At 45.3% G+C, this 20,199-nt stretch overlaps 1 protein-coding gene across 2 annotated transcripts; it reads left to right on the forward strand.

The window, feature by feature from the left end:
- Nucleotides 1-1,816: 1,816 nt before the first annotated feature.
- On the forward strand, nucleotides 1,817-20,199 carry ccdc50a (coiled-coil domain containing 50a; the record flags this gene model as incomplete). 2 transcript variants are annotated; one of them, XM_083671716.1, is made up of 11 exons in its annotated part: nucleotides 1,817-2,092; nucleotides 5,800-5,862; nucleotides 9,114-9,243; nucleotides 10,842-10,932; nucleotides 11,575-11,677; nucleotides 15,591-15,727; nucleotides 16,168-16,212; nucleotides 16,525-16,638; nucleotides 16,847-16,929; nucleotides 17,064-17,173; nucleotides 17,589-20,199. In XM_083671716.1, exons 1-11 carry the CDS (start codon nucleotides 2,044-2,046, stop codon nucleotides 17,606-17,608), a joined length of 945 nt encoding a protein of 314 aa, XP_083527842.1. In that variant the 5' UTR covers nucleotides 1,817-2,043. The 2 variants fall into 2 exon arrangements, with proteins under 2 accessions (XP_083527842.1, XP_083527843.1); XM_083671717.1 differs by lacking the exon at nucleotides 17,589-20,199 and having other exon boundaries at nucleotides 17,064-17,178.

The following is a 20,199-nucleotide window of genomic DNA, read 5'->3' on the forward strand; positions in this document are numbered from 1 at the left end:
GCCTAGTGTGTGTCTGTGTGTCAGGATATCACATATCACACCTCTGTCAGTGTAACTGGCCCTGTAGTTTTATGCAGTATTAATGAAATTAAATGTCTGGCACCCATTGTGTTTGGCTTGTATGGTTCTTGGCTGCCGTTTCATCTCTGTCTGTCTGTCTTCTGCTGCGGTACCTATTGACGCCTAGTGTCTCTTATCCAAAAACCCATCACAAATCCATTTCCTTATGATACGGGCTTCAGAACTAGAGGACTTGGAGAAGCTGGTGGAGTGAGTCAGAATGAAAGAACCTTTTCAATCAAGGAGATGTATCTTGTTGTACCTCACAGTTTTAGCCATCTTGTGGAAAAGAGATGATCATCAATACCTTGAATGAGTTTCAAGGCATGACTCTCATGATGACAGTGCAGTGGACACTGTTCTTAAAAACTTGATGGAAACTATGGAGTGCGGTTTCAAGTCAGTAAAGTGTAAAATTTTTGGCCTGACAGACAATGCTCTGATATTCTTAAAGATTCTTAAAGAAAAAAACTGATGTGATATATTCGTTTTTACAGTTGAATATGTTATTTAGTCAATGAATGTAGTTAGATTTCTTTCTCCTATTGTGGTGAATCTAACTGAAATGGACTGAAACAGTCATTTGACATTTTATGCTACAAAGAGTCAAAGAGAGAGAACCAGGCAATATGATTTCAAGCTGTTTTTTTCTGTTAACTTCAGGAGCCTTGAATCTCCATGTATTGACTTATTGGAATGCATAGTAATTATGTGGCTGCACTCTAGGAGCAATAACTATCTGATACATCAATGTGTGAAAAGGTCAGGGCTGTTTAATGTTTCCCAAATAGTGTTGGCCTTCTGAAATACAACAGTCAAAGACAATTAGCTGTCTAGTGCATTAAGGTTTTCTGATAATGGTAAACAATGATGGTGTACAATTAATGGGCTGCCAATAAACTAAAACACCTATCCTCATTTATCTGACTGTCACAAGTGTCTTTGCGTAACCATTGAGTCTAACACATAAAGGTTATATTTGTGTAATTTGCTTCTTCTTTCACCAGGGGGAGCAACTGTGACATCTAAACTACATGTTATAAGTGTGGCCCATGCACTTGTCAAAATGTTCTCCAACGATTTCGATCAGGCTGGACCTATACATCATGACCCAATGTTTTAGTGACACATTAGGACATACAATGTGTGTGTGCCTGTGTCAAGAGTGAGAGACAGATCTCTCTCTCTTTCTCTATATGTGCTTGTGCGTGTGTGTGCACGTGTGTGTGTGCGTGAGAGAGAGAGAGAGAGAGAGAGAGAGAGAGAGAGAGAGAGAGTGTGTGTGTGTGTGTGTCAAGAGTGATATACATCTCTCTCTCTCTCTCTGTGTGTGTGTGTGTGTGTGTGTGTGTGTGTGTGTGTGTGTGTGTGTGTGTGTGTGTGTGTGTGTGTGTGTGTGTGTGTGTGTGTGTGTGTGTGTGTGATCTATATAGCACATTTCATACACGAATGCAATAAAAGGAGATTAAAACATTCGATAAAAACAAAGGATATTAAAAGTATTACAGCCATATAGTACTGAGAACTTATACATTCACATTTTAAACCTATGGAAATCAAGACAATGGAAAATGCGATTTTAAACTCGTTTTTAAACTCGTTTTTTGTATCTAGAAAGATAATCTCTTCTTTCCCTCCAAAGCAAAGTAGTGACATGGTCCGCCCTGCTATCCGTAGATGGCCCCAAAGCTTTTTGTCCAGATTCTCAGCTAGCTAGCCGAAAAGCTAATCAAATCCACAGCTGCAGAGGAAGAGGGAGGGTTTAGTGGGAGTGATGCTTACAGAAATCTGACTTGCGATCGGCTAGCTTGCTTGTAGCAGCGACATTTCGAGGTGTCTACCGAAACCAATCAAACGGACACCCGTCGTACCTGGATCATCAATCGGGTTTATGACAAAAAGCAATCAGTCAGACTCCGTTAACCTTCGGGAAGTCGCGGAAGTGTAATTCAACGTGAACGCCTTTGACACATCACTGACAACATGGCTGAATTTAGCATCGATGAGAAAAAAATGCCTGGAGTAAAAGAAGGTAGCTAGCCTTATGTTTGCTTTACGTTGCTAGCAAGGTACTAACATTGGTACACCTGCACACTAGCCTCGTATGTTTATATATCTGCTTGTGACACAGTGACAGGTGGTCATGCAGGTTGTGTGCGTGCATCAGTCCTTGACACATATGAAATGTAATCACATGTCATTTCAGAGGCCGTTGCTTGTTATTATGGAATCACAACAACGTATCTATTCACTGCATACTGTCATATTTTACCTCGCTGTCAACCTTAGTTTGTTTTCTCTCTTGCTAGTAAGATAGCTAGCTATGGTGTTTTTGTTGGTGTTTTGCACCTCGTCTGTTTGAGCCCGATGTTTTGCCATGATCTCACCGTCTGGTCAATTGCTGGCCATTGAATGTGTTTTTACGAACTTGTTTCCACCTTTTCAATGAAAATGTTGAAACAGTCTTGTGTCTTTGATGTAGGAAGCTAGATGAACTGTAGAGTTGCTATGTTGATAAGACCATTGATGGTACATATTGTGGACACCGTTCAGATTGGTGGACCAAAATGAACTTGCAGCATGTTGCCTACATTATCATGAAGTTCATATTGTTGAAAATAATTTTCTTGCCCACACAAGGGCATTGCAAACTGAGAAGCAGAGAAGGAGCTGCGCTGAGATTGTCTCCATATTTTATTCCCTACACACCAATTCCCAAATTCTAGTGGAATAAAGATGTGAAGATAATGTTGTCTGGCAAGCTGAGGATATGATGATGAAGACTACCTGAGTTGGGCCTACACAGTATTGGCAGTAATAGTAATAGTAATATTAGTAATATTGGCAGCCCCCCCTGTGACCTCATCAACACTGAAGTCAGCTCACATTCATAGTTTTCTCAATGGAATTCAGTATTTTAAGAGGGGTAGAGATTGTTGAGCTTTTTTCCCCTGAGACAACAGCAGAGCAGCTGCTCAGTTATCAGTTCAGTTTACAGACAGACAGTACAATCAAGCTTGAAACAATCCTTTTTATAGGATGTATTGCATGCAAGTAGCCTAACTTTTCCCACTGATGTTGCCTGCTTTCGATCCATTCGGAATGGGTTGTGGAGAAAAACATTCTCTGTCTTTTTGCGGATGGAAAGAAGGACTTTTCCTGCCAGTGGGAAACAGCTGCTCCCAAGTCCATGGAATGTTTGGGATGCTGGTCCATCTGGAAGAGACCATGGCTGGAGAACACGCTTTTCCACTGCTTAGCCTAGCGGGCTCTCTCCAGAGATGCATCCCAGTGATTCAGGGTTGTTGGAATCTCCCTCATTCGTTAATTTCTCTCATCTTATATATGACGCAAGGGTTTATTTGCAACAGAGGGAAAATAAGCACTGTTGCATCCAAATAGTTATCATATCCAGACCTAGGCTACTTTGGTTTGGTGGGATATTCTTCAGTGTAATGCAGTATAGCACTTTTCTGTGTTTTTTTTTCTTTTCTTGTTCTTTTTGCTTCACTCTTCATCTCTGGACAATGTTACTGATGGTCCATCCAAGGATCTTCATGCAGACATATATATATATACACACACACAGTACCAATGTACACAAGTCTATCTTTACTAGACTGAATCTCCTTGAGTTGTTAGATAAAGAGATTAGGCATATGGTGGAAACATGTTCAGTGTTAATCAAACCCAGCGGGGGAGGGGGGCATTCTCCCACCCCCCTAGCCCAGCTATCTATCTGACCCCCCTAATCTGTCATTCCTCAACTATTAGGCCTAAACCCTGTGGTCATCCCTCCCCAGTGCAACAGTTCCATGTGTCAGTAGAGTTTGAGTCACTGTGGTGCAGGCAATCAATCATATTGCCACTACTGGTGTGTCTTTAGATTACACACACACAGACACAGACACACACACACACACACTTAAGCTACAGTATGCTCCATAGTTGTGGTCTGTTTTGTGTTATGAATTATTTAGATGGATGAGGTAATCTCTGAGAGCAGATGATTGTGGGTGTGATGTGTGAGGTTATGGACTGTGGCTAAGATGCTTAATGTTTAATGAGAGGAGCATAGAAGGAGGAACCAGCGTTAAAAGCCAGCTGAGTAACTGATACGACAGACCAAGGTTTCAGTCAATTGGTATTGATTGGAGTGTAAGCCCTATACTAAGCCGGCTTACTGTATGTTGTGAACATTTATATGGTTATTGAATTGGACATTGGCCAGACACACTGCCAACAGTAGATTGGGACATGGGTAATTACATATTTATAATCACAGTTTACAGTTATTTACCGCTTTGGGAATTGATGTCCATCCTATTTTTCTTCCAACACAATTTACAGTACGGTAGCAATTTCCCGATTCAACCCAGTAAAACAGAAGGGGATTGAGTACAGTTCTGACCAGTGTATGAAACAAACAGATGTCATAATGAATATCCATCAGCTATTAGCTTGGCTAACGCTAGCAGTGTTCATACTGTAACTTTGAGAATGTTCTTAGCCTTTGAGGCAGAAGGCTGTATGAGTCTGTTTGCGTTAGTGGACTAATGAAGTTGGATGCAGAAAGACAAGCTGTTCACCCTTACTCATGCTTACTTACTTGCTTGAATACAGTATGTCAATCACCTGAGATGAATGGTGCAGAAACTAGAAACTAGTTCTTCCTGCCTGGAGTCTAATAGCCATACACTAATGCCTCTCAGCTAATCTGGCTGATCTCAGTATGATGGTTATCACACTATATGATTTCTCACATCAGCACCACTATTACAGCTATAACCCCTATAACCCTATGGTTCTCTTGAGCATGATACACAAGCCAAAGAAATAACCTAAATACTGTACAGTATGCCTGCTGAAGAGCGCAATCTGTCAAACTTTGATTCTTTCCTTGTGTTCCAATGTAGGCCAAGCCTATCTTTTATGTTTTGCTCCCATGTTTCTTTTTGTTCTCTTCATTTGATTTCCCTTAGGTCTTATTTCCTCAACACTTTTTCACAACACAAATTCACAAGCATGGCAGATTCACCCCAATCTGAACTATTCTGTCAGCATTATGCCAGTGCATCTGGAAGCTGCTACCTCCCTCCTCCTCATAAGCTCATTAAAAGGTTTGCATGTCCTCAGGGCTGCTTCTTGTGGTGTCTGAAGGGGCCCAATGTATGCCAGATCCGCAGCTTCAGTTCAAGCTTTTCTCTTTATTTACAGGCACAGATAAATATAGCCTTATCTGTCAGACAGAGCTGGAGATTTGGGTTCCGTTTTTTTTTTTTTAGTTTCCGTTTTCAGGTTTTTTTTTAGCTCTCCGAAGAAACATCTGGCTGACAAAGCTTTTTGGTGTCAATGTGGATGTTAGTCCAGTCGTCCTTTTACAAACGAGGACTTCTCTTGTTTTTGTGGTAAAAGTGCACCAGCCTCATTTGTTGAGTCTGCCACGCTCAGTTCAAGTGTATTTCCTGTCCTTGATTGTGGTGACATTGTTCTTATCACTGCTTAGAAGAACAGTGTGTGTAGGAAGGCGGGATGTCACTGGACATGAAACAATAGGTATCAAGCTGAGTCCGTACAGCAACAGCAACTCCCTGCAGCTCTTCAAAAGGCCTGGGCATTGTATCCCACATGAACAGCCTGTTTTCACGACAAACATTAATTGTATAGTTGAATGACTGCCTCGAACTTTCAGAACAATCCCCTCACTTTGTGTCTGTCTGTCTGTCTGTCTGTCCACAGTGTGTCGAGACTTTGCGGTGCTGGAGGACCACTGCCTGGCCCATAACCTCCAGGAGCAGGAGAGTAAGTATGCCACCAAATATATGAATCCCTCCAATGTGATTTACAGTACAGTGACTGCATAAAGTTTTTGTATATATGGTCCTAGCAGGAATCCAACCCAAAGCCTTAGCATTGCTAACACCATGCTCCACTAACTGAGAACAAACACACCTCAGGCTGGTCTGAGTTCAGCTTCAATCTCTTGGCCTTAGTCGTTGGAGGTTGTCTGTGCTATTCTCAAAGCAGTGCTTTCTGCAACAGACAAAGCACTTTTCTCTTTTCCATACCAAGGGTGGGTTGATGCAACCAGGTTTTATTTGGAATTTAGGCCACTTCTCCTGGCTTCATATAGGCTCCCCTACAGTTGAATAGGGATGTACTGTAGGCCAAGCCTAGTCAGTCCCCTTCATATAGGCTCCCCTACAGTTGAATAGGGATGTACTGTAGGCCAAGCCTAGTCAGTCCCCTTCATGCACCGTCAACCCCTCTGTTAATGTCTGATTTACGTCAAAGCCATTACATGACATTGTCTATAATTGCCCAGACTATTGCTACTCTGCTGTATTCTAAGCTCACATTTTGTCTACAGTACCTTGCAGGAATAATACAACTACGAAACATTTTTTCCATGCATGGGGGGTAGAAAAGTTAGTAATGAATACGCCAATGCCCCAGTTTTTATCTGACAATGCGGCAACTCTTGACAGCATACACCGCAGGGTCAGTGGAAGCAGTTAGCTTGCGCCTGTAAAATCCCAGCCCAGCGCCTGGGTTTGCATTGTACTAGCTGGCGCTGCAGGACGCCTGCTAGGCTGCAGCCACAACAATGGTACAGTGCGGCTGTGGCGGTCTGTAGTGGGTTGGGCGTTCGCTTTGTCTGGATCAGGTCTGGATCACGTTAATGCCCATCTACTGTAGTGCAGCACAGTCTTGTCTGGGTGACTGTCAGACTAGACTAGTCTGATTGGTAGTTAGGCAGCACAATCAGCTTACAAGGGATTGTGATGTTGTGTCTGTCTGGTGTCTTCTGTACTGTGTGTGTCTACTGTGTTGTGTCTGTCTAGTGTCTTCTGTACTGTGTGTGTCTACTGTGTTGTGTGTGAGGGTGGTGTCTTCTGTACTGAACGTTGTCTGTGTAGGCTTACCTTTGATCAGGTCCATACATATACCATGATCTATGTTTTCCTTTTGGTTTCGAATTTACTATATATTGTACACCACATAGTGATCTCACTATAGTATCTGCCGTTGGCTGCCTTCCAGTGTGTCTTTATTGTCTGAGGTCAAAAGGACACTCACTACCCAGAATAGATGACAAGATGCCTAGACTTAAAAACATCTTCCTTCACACACACAAATAAAGAGTATCCCCAGATGACCAGGGGTTATAGCATCAATCCTGATATCCCTTACCCAGGCTCATTCACACGGAACATTCTGGAGCTGAGACAGTGCAGAGAGATCTAAGACTGACTCAGACCTCTGATTAAGCTTCAAGTTAGAGTCCATTGTTTTTTCCACCACTCTATTATGACCTAATTCTTCACCTCAAAGACAATATATTAGGCATATTTATCGAAGTGTAAGATGGCAAAATGGCTTTTCACCTTAGAGTTGTTACCGAGTCTAAATCATGGAAAGAATATAAAGGTTGGAAGGAAGAGTGACGATTGTGTTTTGCCTGTTTGGATTCTGTTTGGATCTGTCCTCTCTGTCCTTGTGTCTGTCCTTGTGTTTGTCTGCCTGTCTGTCTCTCTATCTGTCTATCTGTTTGTTACCCTTGTCAATCAGTGCTGCCATAGTGGTCCATGACACTGGCCGGTCCCCATGCTGCCACAGCAACAGAACTGGTTTTAGCTGGCAGTCTGTGTGTGACCTTTGCCCTGCAGGTTATGGGGAAGGACACACACACCCAGCTTGGCTGTCCCCTAAATGCACAGCAATGTGTCATCCTCACTCACATCAACAGATGGCTGCTCCACAACCAGCTCTGCTGAATCAAAACATTTTTGCATATTTGAGTGGATCTCAAAAGAAAGTCTTTGTTTTGATTCAAAACCCTCACTCAGGGTGCAAATGTTGCACTCAGTTGTGGTCACTCGAGCACTGTTGAGTCCACATCTTCAGATTTCCTGGGTCATTGTCCTGGGTCCCTATCTTTGTTATACTGTGGCATTGTCCAAGACCCTCTTCTTCTGAGAGGCCAGCCTCAGAGAACTTGGGTAAAGCATGAAACAGGAAAACATTTTTCAAAATGTTTTCTATTGTGTCACCGACTGAACACGACCCTGAACTAGATTGAGTAGTGTGGAACAGAAGAAGGGCAGCCTGTAGTGATTATTTAGACAGACTGCTCTCTTCATTTAGATTAGAGGCATATCAGACCTCTCCAAGGCTGTTTTAGTAGGAAAATCAACAACCATATAATATCCTGCATTCTTAGACAGACAAGGTTGGCATGGCATCAACAGTAATCAATTTTAGCGTGGAAAATTCGAGCAATGAATGTACTGTATGATATATCTACTTTTCTGACGTCCTTTTCGCCATCAAAATTTGTAAGGCCCTGTAAAAGCCCTCACAATTGATCTGTGTTGTCCTAAAATCAATATGTCAGTTTACTGGCTTTTTTCATATCCCAGTGACTTACTGCTTCCCCTCTTTGTCATCGCAATCTCAGAGTGGGAGCTTTATTGACGTCTCTCTAGACCTGCTCTAGTAAATTCCGGCGTAATTTGGTCTCTTTCTCGTGAACCCTACAATGCGGTCAATAGCCAGCCCTGGTGGAGCTGAATGAAAAGTGAGTGATGCTCCACAGGTTCCGGCTCGGAGTGCGTCAGCACGGTAGATTTACCGCCTGCTCCGTCTCGCCACGTGCCTCCACACAGCCTTGGAATGACACCGCCTCGTCCAGGGGCTCTCGTCACACTTCAGTGAGTTAGTCAGGTCCTAGAACTGTCAGGGCCCGAAGCTTCAACGTGTTTGTTTTCTTCCTCTCATCCACAAAGCTGAGTGGACCCGACCAGGAATGTTTTTACTCTAGGAAAACTATGTTACTGTGCTGTAAATAAACACCCTCTCAGCTTGAGTACTTCCTAGACCTGTGGTTTATATGCACCAAAACAAATCAGCCTGAGTGTTGTTGACCATTCCATGTCTCATTCCTCAGTGTTGCGGTGTGGTCTGGTCTGACCTGAGGAGAGGTGCCGGGGTTGTGTGGTGCTTGTGTAGTGTTTACTCAGCCTAAGTGATGTGTTTGTTTGTGTCTCCAGTCGAGAGCCACTTGGCATCCAACGTCCACAAGAGCCGTCTGGTGCAGCAGGACCTGCAGGTGGCCAAGCGTCTGCAGGAGGAGGAGGATCTGAGGGCCAAGGCCCAGAAGAAGAGGCAGCACAAGGATATGTAAGTGTGATTACCCCATAACACACACATGTAGCTACATGTGATGTACACACATGCAGTATGCTACTGCTGTGGAACCTTCAAGACATTGGGACATGAGTGACACACACACACACACACACTACCTACAGTCAGACAACAGAGATCGATGTGAGTCACATACTGTCAATCACACCTGGCATGGTAACACAACAGCCACAGTTCACAGTTCTCTTTTCACTTCAATAGAAACTCTGCAGCGTTTGAGGGTCTAGATATGGAAGAAAAACGCTCTACTGTGCTCTCCTAGTTTTTAAAAGAAATGTGCTGACTCACGTCGCATTGAAAGCTGTGTTCCAAAGTCAGTCCTCCTAACACGCGCACTAGCAGCAGGGCAGCACCCCAAGAGAGAGGCCAGATGCTCCACCATCGATGCAGCCAGGCTAATGCTGCTCGGCATGCTGGGAGCTCCTGCTGCCATCCGCTCTGCCCTTGCCAAACCCTTCTTCCACCCTCCCCTCTTTGCTCCTGTAGCCAAACAGCTAGCTGATGGGTGTGTGTGAGGGGAAAGCGCCACAACACAACTGGTTTGGACACGGTGAGAAGAGGAGGCCACTGTCAACAGAAGTCGTTAGTTTATTTGTGTCCTGGTTCCCTCCAGTAGATTCACCTTGACCTTGGATTGTTTGGAGCTTGATGCAGCCTATGCATTTCAGTTAGTTCATGTTGATAATTGCTTGTTTTTTTTTTCTCATATTGAAAGATTCATTGTCATGTAGTGTGGTACAGGAAGACAGGCTGTGGTGTTGAGTCTGATTGATGCAGCGCTTCTGAATACACACACACACACACACACACACACACACACACACACAGGTCAGGGTCAGGTCAGTGGAGACCACAGCGGCAGATCGACAGAGAGAGATGGCCCATCTAATTCATCAGTGACCTGCTAGTCCTGCCCCGTCCTTAGCCATCACTTCTGTTTTATATCAGATGAGCTGTCATAGTCACAATGGATTAGCCTAGCTATCACAATCAGCAGTACACCCGCTATTACTACATTATTACACAGAATGGCTGCTATATACAGGCCTATATCTGGCTAGCTGCCAGGTTATCACATGGTTAGATTCTGTGTATTATCTCCCTCTCTCCCTGTGGACTGACCTCCGCATTCTCCAGTTGGGACATTGAGACCTCCGACAGGAGTGAACGTCATCCTCAGCTGATGTTGTGGTTAGTGAATGTTGGCTCACAGTCTCCAAGGACATGGCTGCAGATAGCATCATGAGCTGTGAAATGTGTTACGGGCTCAGATATGGACGTCTGGGGCAGAGAGAGAGAGATGGTATCGTTCTCAGTTAGCGCCCAATCAGTGTTGGCGCTCCTCTTTTGTTTATCGTGTGTGTGTGTGTGTGTGTGTGTGTAAGACCAATAAGACAGGACTACAGGTGTCAACAGCATTATCATGAGCCACAGTTGAGTGGTGCTAATAGGAGCTTTGTGGGTCAGAGTTCGTAGGTGTTAACCATTGTGTATCTGCTATTAATACCGTTGCTTTGTCCTCTGTCTCCTTCACCCCCCTCTTACACACACACACACACACACACACCTAGTGAGCGCAGCGATAATGAGATCGCTCAGGAGATTCAGGAGGAACTGGTCCGACAGGCGGAGCAGCAGAGACAGCAGGAGGAGAAGGATGCGGTGAGGAAAGATTACACACACACACACACACACACACACACACACACACACACAGCTACCCACCCACCCTATTAACATGGGCGAGGCCTCGCCCACTCTCCAGTCACCACCCAGTATCAATGGGTCACTGACGGGTGGGTCATCCAACTGGCCGATTAATGCGAGACATCTACTTGCTCATTTGGTCAGGAAATAAGTCTGATGTATTGAGTATGTTTAAAACAGAACAGTAAACTAAAACGAGACATTTTACAAGTATTTCAGAGTTTGAGTGTAGTTATGGACTTTAAAAAAAATTAAATAATAATATACATAGATTCCGACAGAAATGTATATTAACCTAAATATACGATCAGAGCATGGCAAAACTGTCTAGGGTGGTGTCCTTCTTTGAATGCTGGTGCTAAACAACGTTACGATGTAATTATAGTGGAACATCCCTTTAATGGCATTCTGATGTTAGTAATGTAAAGTAGCTCTAGTCCAATCGGTCCTTATTTACGCCCTATGTTTGTCACACGCTGGCACAGCACAAAGACCAGCTGACTCTCATCATTCCCAAATCTGTGATCAAATCGGTGATAAAAAATAACAAATGGAGGCGTCAGCAGTTAGGAGTTTTTTTTTATTGTTTGTTTTCAGGCCATCGCTCGTAAACTGCAGGAGAAGGAGATGAAGGAGGAGAGGAAGAGACAGAAGCAGCTGGAGGCCAACTTTGAGGAGGAGTACTATGAGGACAAAGGAGGTGGGTAGAGCGCCACCTGTCTGTGGCAGAAGGAATGACCCTTTATCGTGTGTGTTTGATGTCGCATGATGCGGTTACGAGAGTGGTACTGATTTAAGACAAGGATTTAGGACTGCGGCCTTGAGGGAGAGTCGTTTGTCATCTTGCTCCTTCACTAGCACACACGCACACACACACAGTGTGGTTCTGTTCAGAGCTGAGGCAAGTGTTTTGTGCAGCTTTGACTTCGTAATGCTTATATTCTATTTTAAACCATCAGAAATGTGTCTAAAGACTGATCTAAAAGCTGGATACTTCAATGTACCCCTTTCTAGCTTTTGTACCTCAATCCTTCCGTCTTCAGTTACAGATGCACCTATTTGACATCATTTGGCTTTTTTTTCCGATTTTGTTTTTTTCCGATTTTGTTTTAAGAGGTTAAACTTCTCTAGGCTTCACAGTGAGGGTGCTACAGGTTGGTCACAGTTGAGGCTTTGGTTGTGGTCACACTGGTTGTGTGCGTTGATATGAGTAGAGCTGTAGGGATGGCCAGTGCGGCCAGCAGTGTTCCCACAGCCTTCTGTCCCAGCAATAGGCCTCTTCCTGTAGACGTGCCTCTAGCCCAGAGCTAGCCCCATATAGACATGACTACCCCACCCTCTCACTCCATGTGTTCCTGTCTGCCTGACTGGGTTTGCTGCAGAACCTTGTTGGTTATGCAACCATTCTTGTGTGTGTGCGCGTGTGTGTGTGTGTGTGCGCGCGTGCGCGGTACAGGCAGACTGGCAGAGCTGTGGTATTCCATTCCACCCTTCACAGACAAAGACCAGTTTAGCCTCTATTTCTGTCCTTTTCAGAGAAAAGAATGACACCTCAATGCATCATGGTAGTAGCAACGTCATCTGTGCGTTTGCTTGTTAACATTGTGGCACCCCTCCAAGCTTCCTTTTCTATGTAATCTCACCCCCTCACAATCTCTATCATGTGACAGTCTTTTCATAGAAGCCACCATTTTAAGACTGAATGCCTTGTTGCTCTCATACTGCTCCTAACACACACACACACACACACACACACACACACACACACATCTTATCACTGGTGTTGCGTTTCCCTAGGCTGTGTAATTGGCCGCCCCTCTCAGGAAATGAGGGGGCACTGCCGTGTTTGTCTTAATCCTCCAAATCAGAGAGACACAAATGAAAACCCGGCCTGTCTCCTATCTCCTCCCTGGAGATAAATAAATAACTAGTGAATGAGAAAGAGGAAGAGAGAGAGAGAGAGGTGTGAAGAGGGGGAAAGGAAACAGAGGGTAAACAGAAGCTACCCAGGGACGCTACATTTAGAGCGTGACTCGCCTTCATCAACAACATAAGCCTACTGTTAATTAAACCATCATTACTGAGCCTCACCCTCGTTCAGCGGTGAATGCAGACCGTTTGAATGAAGAATGATGTCAGGCAGAGCTAGGTGCAATATGCAGATTGTTTGGTTTCTCACTTTGCCTTTTTTTTTTTTTTTTTTTTTCAAAAGTTCAAAGTAAACAGAGCTGTTTCTGTTGATCAGATTAGCTGGTCTAACGGCTGCTGAATGACTGACATTCCATTGCGCTGACTTCAGTCTCACAGTGTACCGGCTCCCTCCCTCACCGGGGTGCTTCCCCTACGCTTTCACCATCCGTTTGTTTTCACTCAAATGTTGGCCGGCAATATGTCAGTACTCAGCAGGATGGGTCACGATGATTGCAACAATTCGCATACCGTGAATAACCTGAATACCGTTCTACCCCCCATGCCAGGGTTTTTGACGGTTAAGTTTAGTCACCTTAACCACAGCTCAATGATGGGATACACATGGTATTGATTTGTAACTGTTAATGGAATATCATCATTACCATTTACATTTTGTACCACTTATTACTGCCTCATTAATGTCAGTGTCTTGATGTTTATGACTCCCTCTCTCCCCGAGTTATGTTGTGTGTGTGTGTGTGTGTGTGTGGGGGGGGGGGGGTTGTTGTGACTAACCCTGTTGCTCATTAACTAACCTAGCTTGGCTCATACTCTGTATGTATCATCCACAACTATCTCTCCACACCACCACCACCACCCCCTCCCACCCTCCACCCTCCCAGCCTGCCGAGCTGCCCGGGACCTGGACAAACCAGAGTCCCCTCGCCCCCCAGGCCCACGCCCTGAACGCCCTCCTGAGCCCAACCGGACTAGACACGACCCCAGACACTATCATGTAGAACCACACAGTCGCTCCAGATACCCAGAGCACTATCTGGTGGCGGAGGGCGGCAGGGGCAGGCATGCAGACCCCTACCCTGAGCAGCAGCACCTTTCCAGGGGCAAGCACAGGTACCCAGGGGACAGGTACCCAGACTACCCGCCCACTGAGCCCCACAGAGGCCACGGCCGGAGGGGGGAACCGTCCACCTACCCCCCAGGCAGCCAGGAGCCCAGGAGAGCCAGAGAGGAGAGGGGGGATGGGGAGAGGGGGGATGGGGAGAGGGAGAGGGCTGTGAGGAGGAAGGAGAAACCCCCAAGGCCGCCCCAGCCAAACACTGCCCTGGAGAGAGACAGGGAGAAGGAGAGGGAACGGGAGAGACATACAGACGGAGGCAGGGAGAGAGACAGGGGAGACAGGGAGGGAGACAGGGAGAGAGACAGGGAGGGAGACAGGGAGAGAGACAGGGAGGGAGACAGGGGAGACAGGGAGGGAGACAGGGAGAAGGAGAGGGAACGGGAGAGACATACAGACGGAGGCAGGGAGAGAGACAGGGGAGACAAGGAGAGAGACAGGGGAGACAGGGAGAGAGACAGGGAGAGAGACAGGGAGGGAGACAGGGAGGGAGACAGGGAGAGAGACAGGGAGGGAGACAGGGGAGACAGGGAGAGAGACAGAGACACGGAGAGAGACAGGGAAAGGGACAGGCGGCAGGACAGAGAGCGAGAGCCCTGGAGGCACAAGGAGAGGGAAAGAGACGGACAGAGAAAAGGTAGGGAGGGACAAAGAGAGCAGGACAAAGACAGCCACAGAGCGAGGACCAGGAGCAGAGAGCCAGGGCTGGATGAGGAGGGGGATGACCACGACCGTGTCCCCAGCCACAGCAGGCCCTGGTATGGGGAGGATGATGATGATGATGAGGGGGAGAGGAGGGCCAGGGCTGGGCTGAGGCTCCACTCTGGCACTGGTGGGGAGGTGTTTGAGGAGGAATCCCGGAGCGGAGGAGAAGGGAGAGGGGAGAGGAGGGAACACAGGGAGCCCTATGGAGAGGGCCCTGCCAGGGAACGCGCCCACACTCACCCTGTTAGAGACAGGGAGCCAGGTACGGCCCACCACTGGGCTTGGCGCTGGGCCCGTGTGTGTGTGAATGTGGATGTGGTGCAAATGCTGGGTGCTTCAGGTGGTGGGCTGGCCTTCTAACATAATAATATCTAAACATACACTCATCTTCTTCCTCTTCCTCTCCACTCCTTCCCAGATATGATGATGATGGTGGTGATGATGATGATTCCCGCTGTAATTCATGACATCTTGAGCCTTTGATTCAGACACACTGAGCGTGCAAACAGACTCTTTGAACCAGTTGAATCTGCTGCTGCTGGTCCTGTGTGAGATGTGGGCTGAATCTGTGGAGTGAACTACCTGTATAGTCCAATAGTTGCACCCCAGTTCTACTCCTCAAAGGCTGCAGTGCTGGTGGGCTGGTTATTTTTTGCCTGCCCTACTGTCTGCAACTGATCCATTAGTGCCATTGATTAGCAAGAGATCCCTGGCTAATTCATTGTCAGTCAGGCATAAAACAGACATTGATTATAACGCCAGTGATAGAAACCACTGCAGCCCTAGAGGACGAGACTGGGATGACACCTACGGCTGTGTGTCTATGCTGACTGTGTGTGTGTGTATGTTGCGCCCCCTGCAGGGCGTATTGTGCGTGGCGGGGAGTACGTGCTGACCGAGGCCACCCAGGGCATCACACGCCTGGACCTGCGGGATCAGAGAGATCAGGAGCTCAGGGACATGGAGGTGGCCAGGAAGCTGCAGGAGGAGGAAATGAAGGTGGCCCATCACAACCTTTATAACACCCTTATTACAATCCATAACACCCTTACTGCAATGTTGTAACACTCTTATTACAGTAGAGGAACAGTCTCAGCCATCATCCAGTCGACCTGTGCCAATGTTTCCTATATGTTGAAAACATTACAAAACAGTAGCCATAAATATAAAAAAAATAATAATAATAAACATTTAGAAAATAAACTTTTTTAGATGGGGTCCAACTTCAATAATTGGGTTACACATTCACCAGTGAAGTCCCTGTTTTGTTTGCATATTTTGAGTATGCGTACCACCGTTTAGACTAGAGCTTTCCTTATCTTTTACAAGTCGATGAAGAGGACTCACCAGTCACTTCCTATGTTATTGCATGGAGAAGAGAACAGAACGTTCTGCCCACATGTGACTCAGTTGTTTTCTGGATTGTTTTTGGGTTCCAGGCAAGTCAGGTTGACAAGCGTGCGGCTCAAGTGGCACAGGATGAGGTGAGTTGGCGGCTAGCCTGTGGAAACATCCGTCTCATCCATTTTCTTTCTCATTCTCTCCCTCTTTCTCTCTCTCTCTCCCTCTCCCTCTCTCTCTCTCTCCTACTTTATTGCGCATGCTTTTGCTTTCTGATCTCATTCTCTCTCTCACTGTCACTCAACTCTGTTACTATGCCAACAAATCACGTCAGTGCCAGTGTTACCCTCGAGTTAGTGTATCCCTTGATCATGTACAGACAAAATCCTATTTTAGACAACTTTGTGTGTGTGTTCGTGTACTGTACTGTAACCTGGTTGTGGATGTGTTGGCAGGAAATCGCCCGGCTGCTGATGGAGCAGGAGAAGAAGGAGTATAAGAAGTCCAGAGACAAGGAGAAAGAGAAGCAGGGGATGGAGAGGAGGAGGCCAGAGGGAGGAGACTACAAGGTGACTTTCTACTAGGACATCATTGTGAAAGTTATCACTAGGGAGTTTGATATTGTTGTGTTGACACAATGTGGCTTTGCCTTGGGAGTGCCATGGTAACACAACCATACAGTTGATTGACCTTGTCGTTGGCTCTCAGGAGTGTGTGCTGTTTGATAATGGAAAGACCAGACCACAGATAAATGTTTTTTGTGTGTGTGTGTTGCAGCCAAGCTCAGAGGAGGTTGTGAGGCCCAGATCACGAGAGGAATATGAACCCCAGAGACCTCGGAACCACCAAAAGCCAGCCAGGTATTTTCTCTCCTTGTTAAATCATTATAACACCCTTATACTGTAACTACATTATTACACCTTTATTACAATATTATCAAAATACATTGTTGTTTTCATTGATGTATCTATAATGACATCTCTCTGTCTCTCAGGCCTCCTCAACCTCACACACATGACTATGAGAATGTGGACTCCAGCTACGGCTACTCAGAGACCCCCTACGCTCCCCGCGCTCCATCCAGGCCTGAGGCTGCATACAAAGGTTAGTCCATCTACTTGAGGCCCAGGCTCTAGTTAGGCCTAACCTTACATTATGTCGGTTAGGGAGTATCTAATGCGGGGAAAAAACTAAATGCCCGTAGAATAAACCAGAATGCTGATCTTAACAGCTCTCTTCCTGCAGTCATCTTGTACAGTATGTCCAGCATGTCGTACGGTTGACATTCATCAGTGCCAGCTCAACCTGTTATGGGGCCCTAAGCGAGAAAACTGTCACCAACACATTTACTGTTCTACGTGCAGCGTGTAGTCTGCATATAGGGAGAGGCGGCACTGCATGGGCTAAATGCCCATATTAGATCACATCTCCAGGCAGATTCTACTGCTTCAGATCCATTTGTATAAAGGTTCTACTAAAAGCCTGAGTTTGATGTCCTTCCCTCTCCTGTCTCCTCCAGGTGCCTACTACAGGCAGTGACCCAGGCTCTCCATGCTGTCCAGACATGAGGTTCTTCATTTTATTTCCATTTTTTACTCATTGTTGCTGTATTTTTAAATCTCCATCACTCTCGATTGACCAAGGGCCTTGAGACAATTTACTGAGTTGACGGCGGGGAGAGGGGGAGGGGGATTTTCCCCCCTCTGAGTTGGCCAAGAGTTCAGGATAGCTGAACTCACGCTCATCTTTCCTTTTAGTTTTGTTTCCTTTTTCTTTGATTGGCTCCACATCAGGACAACCCAAAGGAGATGCCTTGTGACATGAACTCCTGGTTGTTAGCTGTTGACGTGGAGACAAGAGAGAGGGAAGTGTCCCTTTTGGCTGTCGTCGTCGTCGTATGCTGGTGTTGCGTTTGTCTGTGGATCAGGCCTTTGCTGGATGTAACTGTGCAATCTCCGTCTCTATTATCTCTCTCTCTCTCTCTCTCTGTGGGGATGTGCGTATGTTTGACCCAACATGGCTGCTGCTGCTGCCCGTCTTTGATCCAAGATGGCGTCCATGCGGCTCTATGCACTCCCAGGCTTCAGTCCTGTCCTCTGTCGTGCTGTGCATCAAGGCTCAACAACACACCAGGGCCAGTATACTGTATGTGCTGCACTGCCTATGCTACTCTTTTTCGAGGGACACATTTTTAGCATTTTATTCACACACAAAAAAGGAAACCTATATCAAGATACTGGGTCATTGGCTTTTGTGTTTACTGCTTTCTAGTCCAGAGGAGAAGGTGGTGATGATTTCTGGACTTGTAGCTGGCTGTAAATGGCCTCTCCATCTGTGTCTTTTGCTTGTGAGAGGCTGGCATTTGTCCCTACTTCAACTGAGGACTTGGTGCAAGTGGAGTGTTATGGGACAATGACATACGGCTCTGGTTCAGTGTTTCTATGTGCATGCTTACTGAAAGTGTACTCCTGTGTACTGCATTTCTGTTCTCTATTAAACTATTGCCACCAAACCACCAACAAACGCTTAGCCACCACAGAGGCCAACAATGAAGTGTTTGTGGATGATCAAAATATTGCCCCATAATATATTTAATTATTTTCCATCAGTATTTTATATCAGCTTGACCGTTTACAAACCAAAACAGGTACATGCTCTCAGCTTTACAAAAATATAGTGGACCAGTAAGAATTAGATGCATGTACATTGCAGGTCTGTGCCAAACATGAATTTATAATTGTGTTTGCAGGTCATGTTTTTTCTAAACTTTCAGTGTCTGTTATTTGAAGTGTTGAAGTGCAAATCATGTCTGAATATGTGTTTGTGCTCCTGGAATGGGCTTATCGCTGACACCACTGTACTCTCCTCTCCTCGGCTCGACTGCTCACCAAGTCACAGGGATGATGGACCCAGAAAGGGAGCTTTTAATTATATTATATTATCATTTTACATCAGTTTTTTCTCGCTTTTCCTGTCGATTCCATCTTCAATCCACACACGCACACACACAGAAACATGATCTCTATCTCATTTCCACCCTCCCCCCTCTCTATTTCTCCCTCACTTAGATGTGTGTATCACTTCCTGTGTGCTGCAAAAACAAATTCCATTCCCAGGATAGAAATATATGTCTGTGAAGGGAAGTTTCAATCATTTACAGAATGAACCAGAGAAGTTAGCTAGACCGTGAGCTCTGTCCGATCCTACTCAAAGGGACTTATTGGGTGTGTGCTGGTATAAACTGCCCTATGGCCAGTTAGTCAGTTTCTTATCATATTGATTAAGGATCTTGATAGTGGGCAGTAGAAATAGTGAACACACTTCAAATTGGCAGACTTCATACTATAGGGAAGTATTCAGGTTTAGAGGGACTTTCACATCTACTGTAAAATGGTCATCAACATGTTCTCATCATGTATTATGATATCCAAATAACAATACACTTCCTTGTTTGATTAAATTATATCCCATTCCTTTTTTTAATATATTTGTTATCCATTGATTGATCTTAATCCAAGTCTGTATTTTACAGTGTTTATACTGTTGTTGATATGCTTTGTCCAAGTTCGTCGCTCCTGCCTACTGTATGAGGTGTTTAGTTTGTGTGTGTCAGAGAGACTGAGTAATATCTACATCTGTACAATGTGCTGATTGTTGTTCGCCGGATGGGATTTGTGCCATATGTATGATTTTTCAGGGACATGTTGATAATGGGGAATCTCAACTCTTTTTAAGTTAATAACAGGATGTGAAGGGCAGTACTACCGCCCAACACTGAAGGAGTAGTCACACTGATGTGATAATAGCACCATCGTGTGGAATATGTTGACTATTGACGTAGAAAACATACAGTGTACAGTACCTATCAGGATGTAAGTTCAGTATGTATTGATGGTTGTTGTGCATCGATTGTCCTTTTGGCTTTGAGTGCAATCCGAACAGAAATTGAGTGTTAAGACAACTATTTTTGCAATCCAGGGCCTGTATGCAATCTACGGTGATCATAAGGTGTGTGTTGGCATTTACTGTAATTGAGATCTTTTTTTTTTTCTTTTTCTTTTTTTTTTTTAAGTGAACTGAGTAAAGGATTTGCTTTTACCATCTCAAAATCAATAAACTGTATCAACATT

The sequence above is a fragment of the Argentina silus genome, assembly GCF_951799395.1.
Source record: "Argentina silus genome assembly, chromosome: 6".
NCBI lineage: Eukaryota > Metazoa > Chordata > Actinopteri > Argentiniformes > Argentinidae > Argentina > Argentina silus.